This window comes from Hyperolius riggenbachi, chromosome 5 (genome assembly GCF_040937935.1).
Source record: "Hyperolius riggenbachi isolate aHypRig1 chromosome 5, aHypRig1.pri, whole genome shotgun sequence".
Classification (NCBI taxonomy): domain Eukaryota; kingdom Metazoa; phylum Chordata; class Amphibia; order Anura; family Hyperoliidae; genus Hyperolius; species Hyperolius riggenbachi.
In genome coordinates, this window is record NC_090650.1 from 252,925,816 (window position 1) to 252,939,922 (window position 14,107).

General features: G+C 43.9%; 1 protein-coding gene across 4 annotated transcripts in view; it reads left to right on the top strand.

The window, feature by feature from the left end:
* MYLK4 (myosin light chain kinase family member 4) overlaps nucleotides 1-14,107 on the top strand; it is a 299,781-nt gene that overhangs the window by 275,122 nt on the left and 10,552 nt on the right. For all 4 annotated transcript variants that reach the window (XM_068236806.1, XM_068236807.1, XM_068236803.1 and 1 more), the window contains 3 exons: nucleotides 1,298-1,450; nucleotides 11,159-11,249; nucleotides 13,042-13,114. In XM_068236806.1, the coding sequence (XP_068092907.1) occupies nucleotides 1,298-1,450; nucleotides 11,159-11,249; nucleotides 13,042-13,089 (292 nt within the window). In that variant the 3' untranslated portion in view covers nucleotides 13,090-13,114. The remainder of the gene's footprint in view (nucleotides 1-1,297; nucleotides 1,451-11,158; nucleotides 11,250-13,041; nucleotides 13,115-14,107) is intronic.

Below are 14,107 nucleotides of genomic sequence, written 5' to 3' on the forward strand. Positions count from 1 at the left end.
CCTCTTACACATAGCGGCTGCTTCTATTTAAGGCTGGAGGGGAGCGGAGGACGGGGGACCCAGGCGAGGGAGGGGGGGGGGGTCCGACCTCCCTCCCCGCCGCTGGCCCAATACCCCCGTCCTGCCAGCTACCCCTCCAGCTCGGCGGCCGGCTCCCCGCACCCACGGACGGGCGGGTGCCGCCCCTGGAAATTTGCCGCCTGAGGCAAAAGTTTCACCCCGCCTCATGAGCGGGCCGGCCCTGACCGTAATACTTAGAGGACTAGGCCTCAGAGCAGTAAGGAGTACTGCACAAATTCCTTTCCAAAGACCTGCACTCTCCCGGGGGGAGGAGACAGACTGAGAGTAGGAAGGACAAACCGAGAGTGACACTCAGGAGGGAGTGTCACTACCAGAACAGGGAACCGCCTCTAACAGTAAGGTCGGTTCTCAAGGTCGGACAAACCAGGTCGTAACCACACAGACAGATACAGTACAGATTCAGACGGCAGATGCGGGGTCTAATAAACAAGCAGGGTTCGGCAACAGAGTATCAGAAATATCGGGGTACAGAATCAGGAGGCAGAATCGGAATCTCAGGGCGAGCCGGGGTTCGGCAACAGAATATCAGAATAGCAAGGTACAGGACCAGAGTTCAGAAGAGTGGTCAGACAAGCAAGAAGGTCATAACAGATAATCACAATCAAACTAGTACTTTAGACTATCAACAGAATCTAGCTAAGTGTAGGATTACAGCTCCAGCTGGTCCCGGCACACTTTAGGATCTGACTCAGGTCTGAGTGCTACCACATAGTGATCGCAACGCCAGACAACCAGTAACTGCACAGCCAGCAGTATATATACAAAACCATTCACCAGCCCCTCCCTAAGTGCTGGACCAATGAAATGATGCAGGATTGTCAGCTGACTGGCTTGGTCAGCTGACCTTTTTCTGACTGCCATATAAGTTCTGCCTCTCTGCGCGCACGCGCGTCATCCTGAATCTTGGTGGACTATCAGTCCCAGCCCCACCAGTACTGTCTTGTAATGTGCTTGCTGACTCGGGCGCGGGGTTGGTCGCACTGCCCTGCGGCCTCCCCGCGCTGGGTCAGATTGTTTGTAACAGACCCATGCGCGCCAACCGCCGCGTCAGACGCGGCGGTTTATCCGCGTTCCGCCATGCCATGCGCGGAAAGAGCCTCCTCCCGCTGACTTATAGCGGTGGCTCTTCCGCGTTTCTTTACAGCAGTTTTGTAATTTTTACATGAGTTTGTTTTGTTGTTTATGAAGTGTAATTATATAATTTTTTTAATCATAGGTTGAGTGGCCTTTCACCATTTTTAGGTGAAGATGACAATGAAACATTAAACAACATCTTGACTGCAGAGTTTGACTGTGATGTTGAAGAATTTCAAAATATTTCAGAAATAGCAAAAGATTTCATCGCTAAGCTACTCATAAAAGAAAAATGGTAAGCCACATACTCGCTACTGTTTAACAGAGAGGAACAATTTTAAACATAGCAATAATGTTGAGGGGAAGTCTGTTAACCTTTTGATATGTTTTTGGTGTATGGAGAAGAAATGAGAGGAACTAGATGAAACCCATCCAAAAATAAGGAGAACATGGTAACTCTGTCCAAGATAAAAGTCAAAACTGGGATTCTAGGACTGAAGGCAACAGTTCTAGTCAACTTGCCACCATACCACACAACTGAAACTTTATATGACTTTTATCTGTGATTTATAAATGATTTCACCTTACCATGAAACAAAAAACGTGCTGAAAATGATATAGAAAAGTAATTTCAAACTTTTGTTAATCAGACACAACAATTTTGAATGCCGTTTTACTTGTTAAATATCAGAAAGTTATTATATAGAGAGGTGAAAAAATATATTTTGAAATAACTAAATAGGAAAGGGGCAATTGTGTGAAAATGTGCATTGCTTCCAGTAATAGTCTTTTGTTGAATGACCTCTGTATGAAGTTCTAGGCTATTTTGGTTCCTAAACTAACATCAGTTGAGGCTATTTTTTCTAGAAAAAGAAAACTGGAGTAAAAGCAGATCAGTTACTCAAAGCAACCAATTAGAGTCCTTGATTCCTGGATGTGTTTAAATCCAGACTGAAAACCCACCTGTTCAGTTTGGCATTTGCAGAAATATAACTTTTGTTGTGAGAATACTTCATCCTACTACCAATTACTGAATCTGAGAGAGCCTAAGCGCTTTGAGACCTATGGGAGAAAAGCACTATAGAAATGTTATTGTATTGTATTGTATTATTGTGACGGTCGGCCGACCGTGACGTCACGGATCACACTAACTCCTGCCCTACAGAGTACGGGAAGGACAGGCGGATGGTCTAATGCCGAGCCGGGTCATACACAGGAAATAAGGCACAGGTTAGAGGGATGAGAAAAGAGAATGGTCTAAATGCAAGCTGTATCAAACACAGGTATCAATACAGGTATCAGGTACTGGTTCGTGGGATGAAGCAAGAGAATGGTCTAAATGCAAGCCGGGTCAAACACAGGTATCAATACAGGTATCAGGTACTGGTTCGTGGAATGAGGCAAGAGAATGGTCTAAATGCAAGCCGGGTCAAACACAGGTATCAATATTAGGACTGAGTCACAGCAGCTAGGAGCTGAGGACGTTCTAGAAGCCACACTGTGACTCAGAGATCACACACACACTTTGCTTAGCAACTGAGTTCAGGAGCAAGCTCACTGTAGCCTACATGCGGCAAATTACACGCTATAACAGGCGTGCAGCCGCGTACCGGAAACGCCTTTATACCCTCTCTTCACGTCACTTCCGGTACGCCTGGTCGCGTAGTACTCTAACGCGTACATCTCATTGCGTCACTTTTCCGATACGCCTGCCGCCTGCTCGCATAGGCCGGACGCGTATTCTGACGCGTACGTCCCGTGCGTCCTCTGGAACGCACACCCCTGCCTGCAGCCGCTGGGGGAGACGTCGTGGAACGCAAGCCGGAAGTGTCCGGCTCGTCGCAGGCACGGGGATCAGGTTGTATTATTACAATTATTTATTTTACAGCTGAAATTTGATTGGCTGCACTGTGCAGCTGCTCCACCTTTGCTTTAATTTTCTTTTCACCTTTCTTGATAAATCATCCTCACTGTTTGTGAGTCTCTCATCCAAGTGAGATGATAATTTAGCAAATGTTTAATACATGCAAGAACAAAATTTGACTGTTTGATACTAAAAGGTAATGCTAGATACACACTACGAGATTTTCTGGCAGATTTACTGGCAGATCAATTATTTCCAATGTGTCCGATCTGATTTCCAATCGATTTCCAATTGTTTTCCGACTGATTTCCGAGTGTTTCTCATTCACTTTTATTAGAAATTGATCGGAAATCAGATTGAACATGTTGTAAATAATCGATCTGACAATAAATCTGCCAGAAAATCTCATAGTGTGTACCTAACAATAGGAAATCGATTGGAAAATGCTTGGAATCAATCGGAAATCAGATCAGACATGTTGGAAAAAATCGATCTAAAGCCCCCTCTACACCATTCAATTCTAGGCACGATCGATCAAATTCGATTGGATCAAATTTGATTGGATGGATTAAATCCGACATGTCCGATCGGGATTCAATCGATTGTGTGATCGGTTTTGGCTAGTTTTCAATGCAGAATCGATCACACGATCGATCGAATCCCGATCTGACATGTCGGATTTAATCGATCCAATCAAATTAGATCCAATCGAATTCGATCGATCACGCCTTAAATTGAATGGTGTAGAGGGGGTTTAACAGTAAATCTGCCAGAAAATGTTAAGGTAGCCATACATCTATGGATTCTGATTCAATCAACAAAGCGATCAACTTTATTGGGCAACCGATTTCAATATAGTTGATCGAAAGTCGATTGACTAGTGACTCACACACAACAAGCGATTCCTTTGTGATTCACCTTCACTAATCGATCTAACCAATGTTGTGTCTCCATGCTCTGAATGCAAAAATCGATGGAATGACATGTGAACAGTAGCCGATTCCTGTGTGATCGACCGATACAGTATATCGTGTAAGCTGGTCGACATGATATCAGTCACTTTTTATCGATTGGGAATTCTGGAACATGCTCGATTCTCTCTCGATTCCTTCTCGATTCGATAAAATGATCAAATCGAATGGTCAATCGTAGTGCAAAATCGTTAGATGTATGGGCACCTTCATAGTGTGTACCTAGCATTAAGGTGGCCATACACTTATAGATTTTCAGCAGATTTAACCATCAGATAGATTTCTGTCAGATGCCTGTCAAGTCGAATTCGACAGGAATCTATCTGATGTGTGCCACACACTAGGAATAGATTTCCAATAGATTTCAGAATGAAATCTATTGGAAATCGATCTAAATGCATTATTGGACCATTAGATCCAGTGCAACTTTATGAGCCATGGATCTGCTACCAGCAGCAGATCAACCTAAATCTTCCATCCTGTCAGATCAAATCCATTGAAATCGATCGAAATTGGCCACAAATCGATCGATCGATAGATTTGAAAGAATAGATTTCTGATCGATTTTATAGAATCGATCGATCGATGGCTGAAATCGACTAGTGTATGGCCCCCTCTAGGCCTTACACATTGTTTTCATAGCTTGGCTAATCTGTTTATTTGACATTAGTGCAGCTTTAACTTCACTCATTACTAATAATTCCAGTATTTATATTTGTATAGCACTTTTCTCCTGTTGGACTCAAAGCGCTTGCGAGGCAGCCACTAAAGTGCACTCAGTGGGCAGTAGCAGTGTTAGGGAGTCTCGCCCAAGAACTCCTTATTGTATACAGTGGGATGCCAAAGTTTGGGCAACCTTGTTAATCGTCATGATTTTCTTGTATAAATCGTTGGTTGTTACAATAAAAAATGTCAGTTAAATATATCATATAGACACACACAGTAATATTTGAGAAGTGAAATGAAAATTTGTTGGATTTACAGAAAGTGCACAATAATTGTTTAAATAAAATTAGGCAGGTGCATAAATTTGCAGTGCCGGATTTGTACTTTTTACCGCCCAAGGCCACTGTGAGCAGCCGTCGCCCCTCAGTATAAATAGTCAGATGAGCGCCTCCCTCAGTATAGGTAGCCATATGACCCTTCCTACCCCCATCCCCCAGTTTAGATAGTCTGATGACCCTCCCTTCCCTCCAGTATAGGTATCCTGATGACCCTTGCCCATCTCTCCTGTATAAAAAGCCAGATGACCCTCCTCCCCTTCCATATAGATATCTTGATGACCCCCACTCCCTCCAGTATAGGTAGAATGGTGACCCTTCCCCCTAGCATAGCCTGATGCTCACCTGCCCTTGATCCTGTGGTGCCCTAGGACATGGCCTATGGGGCCTTGGCTTAAATCCGGCCCTGTAAATTTGGAAACTTTTGTCATTTTATGATTCCAAAACCTTTAGAACTAATTATTGGAACTCACATTGGCTTGGTTAGTTCAGTGATCCCTGACCTACATACACAGGTTAATCAAATTATGAGAAAGAGTATTTAAGGGGGTCAATTGTAAGTTTCCCTCCTCTTTTAATTGTATCTTAAGAGTAGCAACAAGAGGGTCTCAAACCGACTCTCAAATGACCGGAAGACAAAGATTGTTTACCATCATAGTTTAGGGGAAGGATACAGAAAGCTGTCTCGGAGATTTCAGCTGTCTGTTTCCACAGTTAGGAAGATACTGGAAAATGGAACACCACAGGCTCAGTTCAAGTTAAGGCTTGAAGTGGCAGATCAATAAAAATCTCAGATAGACAGAAGCTACAAATAGTGAGAGTCAGAGTCAACCCACAAACCAGCACCAAGGACTTACAACATCATCTTGCTGCAGATGGAGTCACTGTGCATTGTTCAACCATTTACACAAGGAGATTCTGTATGTGAGAGTGATGCAGAGGAAGCCCACAGCACAAACAGAGCCACTTGAGGTATGCAAAAGCAGATTTGGACAAGCCAGCTTCATTTTGGAATAAGGTGCTGTGAACTGATGAGTTATTTGGGCATAACAAGGGGTGTTATGCATAGAGGAAAAAGAACACAGCATTCCAAGAAAAACACCTGCTACCTACAGTAAAATATGGTGGTGGTTCCATCATGCTGTGGGGATGTGTGGCCTGTGCAGGGACTGGGAATCTTGTCAAAGTTGAGGGACGCATAGATTCCACTCAGTATCAGCAGATTCTGGAGACCAATGTCCAGGAATCAGTGACAAAGCTGAAGCTGCGCCAAGGCTGGATCTTTCAACAAAACGACCCTAAACACTGCTCAAAATCCACTAAGGCATTCATGCAGAGGAACAAGTACAACGTTCTGGAATGGCCATCTCAGTCCCCAGACCTGAATATAATTGGAAATCTGTGGTGTGAGTTAAAGAGAGCTGTCCATGCTGGGAATCCATCAAACCTGAATGAACTAGAGATGGTTTGTAAAGAGGAATGGTCCCAAATACCTTCAACCAGAATCCAGAGTCTCATTTGAACCTACAGGAAGCGTTTAGAGGCTGTAATTTCTGCAAAAGGAGGATCTACTAAATATTGATTTCATTTATTTTTGTGGTGCCAAAATTTATGCACCTGCCTAATTTTGTTTAAACAATTATTGCACACTTTCTGTATATCCAATAAACTTCATTTCACTTCTCAAATATCATTGTGTGTGTCTCCTATACAATATATTTAACTGACATTTTTTTATCGTAACAACCAGCGATTTATACAGGAAAATCACGACAATTAACAAGGTTGCCCAAACTTTGGCATCCCACTGTATGTGCTTGCTTACTGAATTAGGAAGAGCCGAGATTCGAACCCAGTCTCCTGTGTCAGAGGCAGAGCCCTAACCATGACCCTATCCAGCCACTGGAGCTAAAACAAGTATAGGTTTTTATTGCAAATACCTTGTTTTGCAAAGGTTACTTTATTTTTAATATAGCCTTTTTAGTAGGTGGGCTTTTAGGTTGCTTTTAAAGAGAACCCGAGCCATCGTAAATTTGTAATCAAGTAGCGTCCATCCTTGCCACTCCCCGCTGCTCCCCGACCCCTCTGAAGCCTGTTATGGCTTACTTTCACTTTCAGGGGTCAGCAGGTGCAAACGCAGGATTTTTAAGGGGGGGGGGGATTTCTGAAAGGTCCAGAAGTACTTATGTCCTCGAGTGCTTCCGAATACAGGTGGCTCCATACTGCCCATGCACAAAAGTGTGCTGGCGTACAGGGCCGGATTTCTAGAAAGGCCAGAAATGCCACGGCCTAGGGCGATAAAATTAGATAAGATAAGAAGGGCGGCATGACTTGGAGAGAGAAGAGGTCATATGTCAAAGTAAATCATCTCTTCTGGTCCCGCAGCGCAGCCATCCAGCGCCCTGCTCTGCACTAATAGCTGAATTCCAGAGTCCCCCAATCCCTGCATCTCTCTCTCACTTCCTGATGTGTTAAAACAATCAGGATCAATCATAACGGTCACCTGATAAATACATTCCTTTGTATGATAGACTTACAGATCAATGTGAGAAATACCAGAGATTTACATTACAAAGCAGATAGAACTAAGTTCCGCTGAGTTTTGACACTGACCCCTGCAGTTGTTAATTTATTTAATCCTAATTTATGACTTTTTCTTTTTTCTCTTCCTTAGTTAACTCTTTCCTGACTCATTTTCTGTCCTCCAGCTCCTACCCTCTATGAGACTGCAGGATAAAAAATGCTGTTTTCTTCCCTTTCTTTGCTAAACTGTCATTTTAAATGAAACCTGAGCAGTGATGCTCATCCAATATTCGGGTGTCCGAACTACCCAGATAATCTGAACTTTTTCCACTATCCGAACTTTGAATAGCAATTCGGATATTTTTTGAAATCTGAATAGCACTATCCGAGCAAACTCGGATTTCCCATCTGAGAGAGAGAGAGGGATTTTAAGTCCCCACATCATTAAAAAAAACATGATGCTACATGCCTCATTTACCCTAAAAAACGTTTTAAAGGCAATTTAGATAAGCCTTCTTCAGACTTTGTTCCCATATACTGCCAATATGTTAGAGCACACCACCATATGTACATTCAGCATTCAAAAGAGATGCATAGATTTTTCAGCAAATATAAATAAATGTCATTCAGATGCTTTAAAGTGGAGCTGAACTGTTGCACAGGACAGAAGGAAAACAGAGAAATGTACCATGTATGTATTTCGAGAGCCTGTCTAATTCCCCCTCATCTGTGTCTAATCACAAGTTGTAATTTGATCTCTACACTGTGAGTGTCACCTGACTGCCACAACAGCTAAGCTCATTTGAAAGCACAGGATGTTAAAAATATGTCTGCTTCCATAAAAGCAGGAAGTAGACACAATGCAGATTTATTGCAGGATTTGTATCAGTTGTAACAAAAAATGTTTTTATTGAAAGGTTATGTTGTTGCGTATCTTTTAGAGCAGAGAGGAAGTTCTGAGTTCAGGTCCACTGTAATTACAACAGAACATACAAAGTGGGTCTTGATAGGATGTTTGCTACTTACCTGTTCTCTGTTTTGGATGGGCTTCTCTCCATTGCACTGCCCTGCCAGTTGCCACCTGTATGTGGCTCCGACTGCAGCCAGTCTCACAGAGGATAAAGAAGCAGCGCATGTTCTGGCCACTCGTGCTCCCTGTAATTTCTCGCTCCTGCCCATGGCCAGTACAGTGTTATGCATTCTTGACAAGTACCGGCCATACATCAGCGTCATTTCTCAAGTATGCATGCCCAGAACACTATAGGCTGCTGTGCACATTTGGGCAGGAGCGCAAATTACAGGAATTATTTGTTGAATGGGAGGCAGAGCAGCACAACTGAGATGAGCCCATTCAAACCAATGATCGCTAGTCAGAGTGTTGGACAATTTTTATTTTTTCGGGAAGGGGGGGGGGAGGCGCTTGGTGACGGCAGGCCTAGGGCACTGGAAAGTACAAATCCGGCCCTGCTGACGTATTACGGAGCTGCCTATCTTTGGAAGTACTCAAGGACACAAGTGTTTCTGAGGGCTTCTGGTAGCAGCAAATTTGAACAGGGGACAGCGCTGGCACAACTCCCCGAGAGAGGAACGGGAGATAGACTTAGTTTGCACAATTCAGTGGAATATGCTATATAGTGTCACATACCACAAGCGATAGTCATATGATGCTGGGATATATCTATCTGCGGAAGATGGCGGCGCTATATAAATACTAAATAATAATAATTTGCCTCACCAGGATTGCACTTTTATTTAGCTTTCCTGTATGACAAGAAGACACACCCAGCACTAGCGAAAGATGGAAACAAAGGTGAATGAGGGAGGGCTGCTGCACATCAAGAGTGCTTCTGAGCGTTTTTCAAATCAACAGTGATTTGAAAAGCGCTTGGCTAATGTTACCCTATGAGGGTGTTGTCACAGCAGCGTTTTTTTCAAAATCGCAGGTATACTGCATGTAGCATGTTTTTGAGCGATTCATTCAAAAATCGCTCTGAAAATCACAAATTGCTAGCAATTGCTATTGTCATTTTGGTGTTGCACTAGCCCAAAGAGAGGAGGAGTGGAGAAATTGAGAATAGCCTGAGATGGAGCAGAGAGTTCATCTGTATTGCAGTCCCACATCACACAGAGGCTACTTGCCTGTAATAGGACTCGTGTCCCTGCCAGTCTCTCACACAAGTCAGAAAGCAGCCCTCCTGGAGTCTAGGGACTGTCAAAAACTTTTCAACTTGTTTAACACCTTATCCACACATGCAGTCATTATAACAATGGGGAGAGACCAGACAGACGTTTGCCCAAGGACCTTCCAGGCAAGCTCTGCATCACGCTGTGCATATCTACCAGCTTGCCTGCCCTCTAATTGCATCATGTACATAAAGTAAACCTCTTCTGCCCTACATTACACTACAGACAGGCATTTCAGGGGATACTTCAGGGCACTTATAATGGAAAAGGCATTCACACATTTATAGGCTAAAATTCAGGAAATAGCCTAAGCTCTGTCAGGCATCATGAAATAGTAGCAGTGTTTGCCGCTTGACTGATTTTTACTGTTTGTGTTTTCTTATCTGCTGCACTTATTTACCTCTAGCAGAGCTGACTGAGTGGATAACACAAGGAGGTCCTTTCCTCCCAGGTCCAAGGTTACATACTCACAGCTTCTGCAGACTGCAGCACAGGGCAGGCAGGAGTGACTGGTGTCTGAGTCCTGGCTTAGCTGACACTGCTGTGCTGTCAGAGTGCCCCTGCCTGCCACGTGTGCTGTGGAGAGTCGGGGACTCGAGAATCAACATTCTCTCACTAACGCAGGCTGCAGCTTCTTGTGGGGGCGGGCTCGGCTGCCTCTCTTTCTATTAGCTGGAGGGAGGTGCTGGAAGTAAGAAGGAGAAGTAAGAAGGGAGGGAGAACAAGGCTGTTTATATTATGCAGGCTTCCCTAGCTGAATACATGGGTTGGTGCAGGGGGGGGGGGGGGGTCCAGACACCCGGAATACCCCCTTCCGTGTGCCAGTGGTCAGGGGTCCTGGCGCTGCATTCAGAGAACTGTGCTCTTATTTGAGAAGCACAGAGCTCAGAAAGGTGGGGAATGGCTGGGGGATAGGCTCCGAAGGGCCAGTGAGAGGAGGGAGGGTGTCCCTGATGCCCAGAGTGGGCATTTTGCAGGAGTGCCTTGAGATTGCTGACAAGCTGCATGTCAGCAATTCCGGAAGTGGGGGGGAGGGCAGAGCAGAGGAGGCTGAGAGCGGTATGCTTGCCACTCGCCAGCTAACATAATGTTCCCAAGTGGTAATGCAGCATCTGCCAGCTAACAGAATGTTTACAGGTACTATTGCAACATCTGCCAGCTAACAGAATGTTCACAGGTACTATTGCAACATCTGCCAGCTAACAGAATGTTCCATGGTACCATTGCAGCATCTGCCAGCGAACATGTTTCCAGGTATTCCACTCATCCCTAATTAGCACTTCAGTACACAGGGAATACAGGGAACGAGTTAGGAACGAGTGATATCTGAATATTTCTGTCTGGACAGATGAATAAATAGCCAGACAAGCATAAAGATACTGTAAATCCTTTATTTATGTGACTTTATTTAACTATGGCTGTAATTTTCATTATTTATATTTTTACTTGTTTGCATGAAGTTGGAGAATGAGCGCGACTGAAGCTTTGAAACACCCATGGTTAACAGATTCCAAGCTGCACTTTAAAATATGTCAGAATTCAACTATGTTGGTAAGTTCCACAAGCCACATAATAATTATATGAAATTTAAGCGAAAGCCATTAAAATGATAAAGAATGCATATCTGTTGTAGAAATTGTCTATTATACATATAATTGATCCCCTTTAAGCATTTAGCCCTTTTTCTTTTTGTAACGATTGTGGAACTTTCTCCGTGATCAGCGCACAACGCGTGCGCTGATACGGCGGAAATCCTCCACAAGCGTATAATTGCAGGAACCCAGCAAAAGGTGCTACGCACCGGTAGAGGGAAATTCCTGTCGGCAGATGGCGCTGAGGAGTGCAGAGGAACCAATCCTCTGTACCTCCACAAATGCCAGACAGGAATTGTACGAAGCGCAGAACGCAATCGCAAGAGAAGCGATTGCAAATGAGAACGAGCAAAGGGACAGGTTGTATGTGTGTGCGCCAATCTAGTCGCCACCCCGCGACAGCGCACACACAACAGCAGATACGAAACAGAAACGCAACCGCAAGAAAGGCGATTGCCAAAAGTGACACAAGGCAGATCAGAACGGAATACGAGGATAGCAAAGGCACAGCAAATCATACAATGAGGAGATACGGAAAATAACAAACGCTAACTGAACGCAAACACCGCACTCATTCGCAACAGTGCACGCATTCATGCGCGGTCTCCACGTGATAAGCACAATAGAGACAAGCACGCCTAACTAACCATCGACAGACAAACATGTAACAGAGGACGCGAGCGCTTGCTTAATAGTTACCTCACCGAGCCTCCAGCAAGCGTTCGTAGCAGACAAGACAGACACACGAAAACAGGGACAAGCGAGAGATAGGATCCACAGCACTAGCGAAAGTGGCTAGCGCGATCCAGGAAGACAGAACAGAAGGATCCACAGCACTATCACTAGGCGAGTGCGATCCAGGCAGACAGAGTAGCAGAACAGAAGGATCCACAGCACTAGCGGAAAGTGGCTAGCGCGATCCAAGGAGACAGAACAGAAGGATCCACAGCGCTAGCGCAAGATGCTAGTGCGATCCAAGAGAGACAGATCAGAAGAGATAGCTGGTAGCAACCGCTGCACCAGCTATACTCCAAGAACAGAGATCAGAACCATTTCCTGTCGACCACCGCTGGTTTACTTTATGTACATGATGCAATTCCAGGAATTACTCTAAGCTGATCTTCAAACAGAGAGTAAGGCTGACACTCCTCCAGGAGTGTTTCACAGGAAGGAATCCTTATGACCAGCCAAGCATTGTGGGAAACACATAGTACTTATAGTACACGCCTCCAATGAATGTGGCCAGGCAATTTGCATGACAACGTATGCAAATTCCTCAGCAAACACAAGCTGCAAAACTGACAGAAGCTCTCCTTTCCAGAGTCCTGCAGCATGCATATCCAAACAATGGTCAAAAAGCTGCCTGCCTGCACAGGCAGCTGAGCAGATCATTACACTTTTACTGTAAAAAAAAGATACTGGATACATTTTCTAGTAATGTTAATTATTCATAATATACATATAGCAAAGAAAAAAAAACCCGAAGAAAATGCTGTGCAGTTTATATTACTAAGAGCACAGAAAAATTCAACCTGGCAAAGATTGAGTAGATGTGTTTTAATTTCAATGTTAATGCCCTAATAATACTATAATGAAACACAGTTACCATAGACTTATAATACATAGCTGTCACTTGACGTGCCAAAAGTCTTAATTTCGTACTAGTGTGTTTTATGGCTTTATTTCAGTTATATATATTACTCAATAGTAGGCTGTAAAATTAACGTATTCATTCTTTCTTTCCATTCTAGAGAAATACGAAAAGCTGCTCAGTGTCTAAGGCACCTGTAGAACAGTGACATATTCCAGACTAGTTATACGCAGGTTTGTGAAAGTTATGTACTTTCTCCACTATTTCTGGCCATACAGAATAGCTCTATCTCAAAACTGTTGTGATATTATTTGTATGCTAATGCAGTTGGCTCTAAATTGCACATTATTAGAAATAAGATTGTGCTGATCAATACCTTTTCTCATATTCCAGCTGTTATTTTCCTAGCATAGCTAATAGAAGGGAAAAAAAACATTACAGGCTGCTTTGGGAAAATGCAAAATTAAAAAAGATTTAAAGAAAACCTGTAACAAAAAAAAACCTGGGGATGCTTACCTCAGGAGAAGGAAGCCTTAAAGAAAACCTGAACTGAACATTAAAAGTCAAAATAAACATACACAAGTCATAGTTACCTCCTGTGTAGTCTACTCCTCAGTGTCTTTCTCCTGTCCCGCGTCCTGTTTGTCCACTGTGATCGATGGAATTCTTTGTCCTCCATTTTGAAAATGGCTATTACCCCATAACAGTTTCCTGGTCAGCACACTGTTAAACTGTAACATCGCCCACTTAAGCCATAGGGAAACATAAACACATCAGTTCTCCTCTCAGCTGTAACTGACAGCAACTGATTTATAACTGACAGCAACTAATATATTTCAGTTCTGACAAAATGTTGTCAGAACTGGAAGGGATCGCTGTAAGAAGAAAATGGTGAGCTTCTGAGAGGAACTGATGGCAAGGTAACTATGTAATGTTCATTTGAAGTTACCTCATGTGTTTATTTTAAATAATTTTACTCAGTACAGGTTCTCTTTAAGGTCCCAATGAGGCTTTTCCTACCTCTGAAGCTTGGAGGAATCCAGCGCTGCCCTGGGGCAAACTGTAGCATTGTTTCCCCCCCCCCCCCCCCCCCGCCATTACCCCTCTGCTCCCCGGGCCCTGCAAGTATAATAGCAGCCATAATTACCTATTAGTGCCGGGTGGTGAGCGGAAGGGCAGCGGCTGCACTCTGAGATACACTGTCTCCCTCCCACTCTATGACCCGG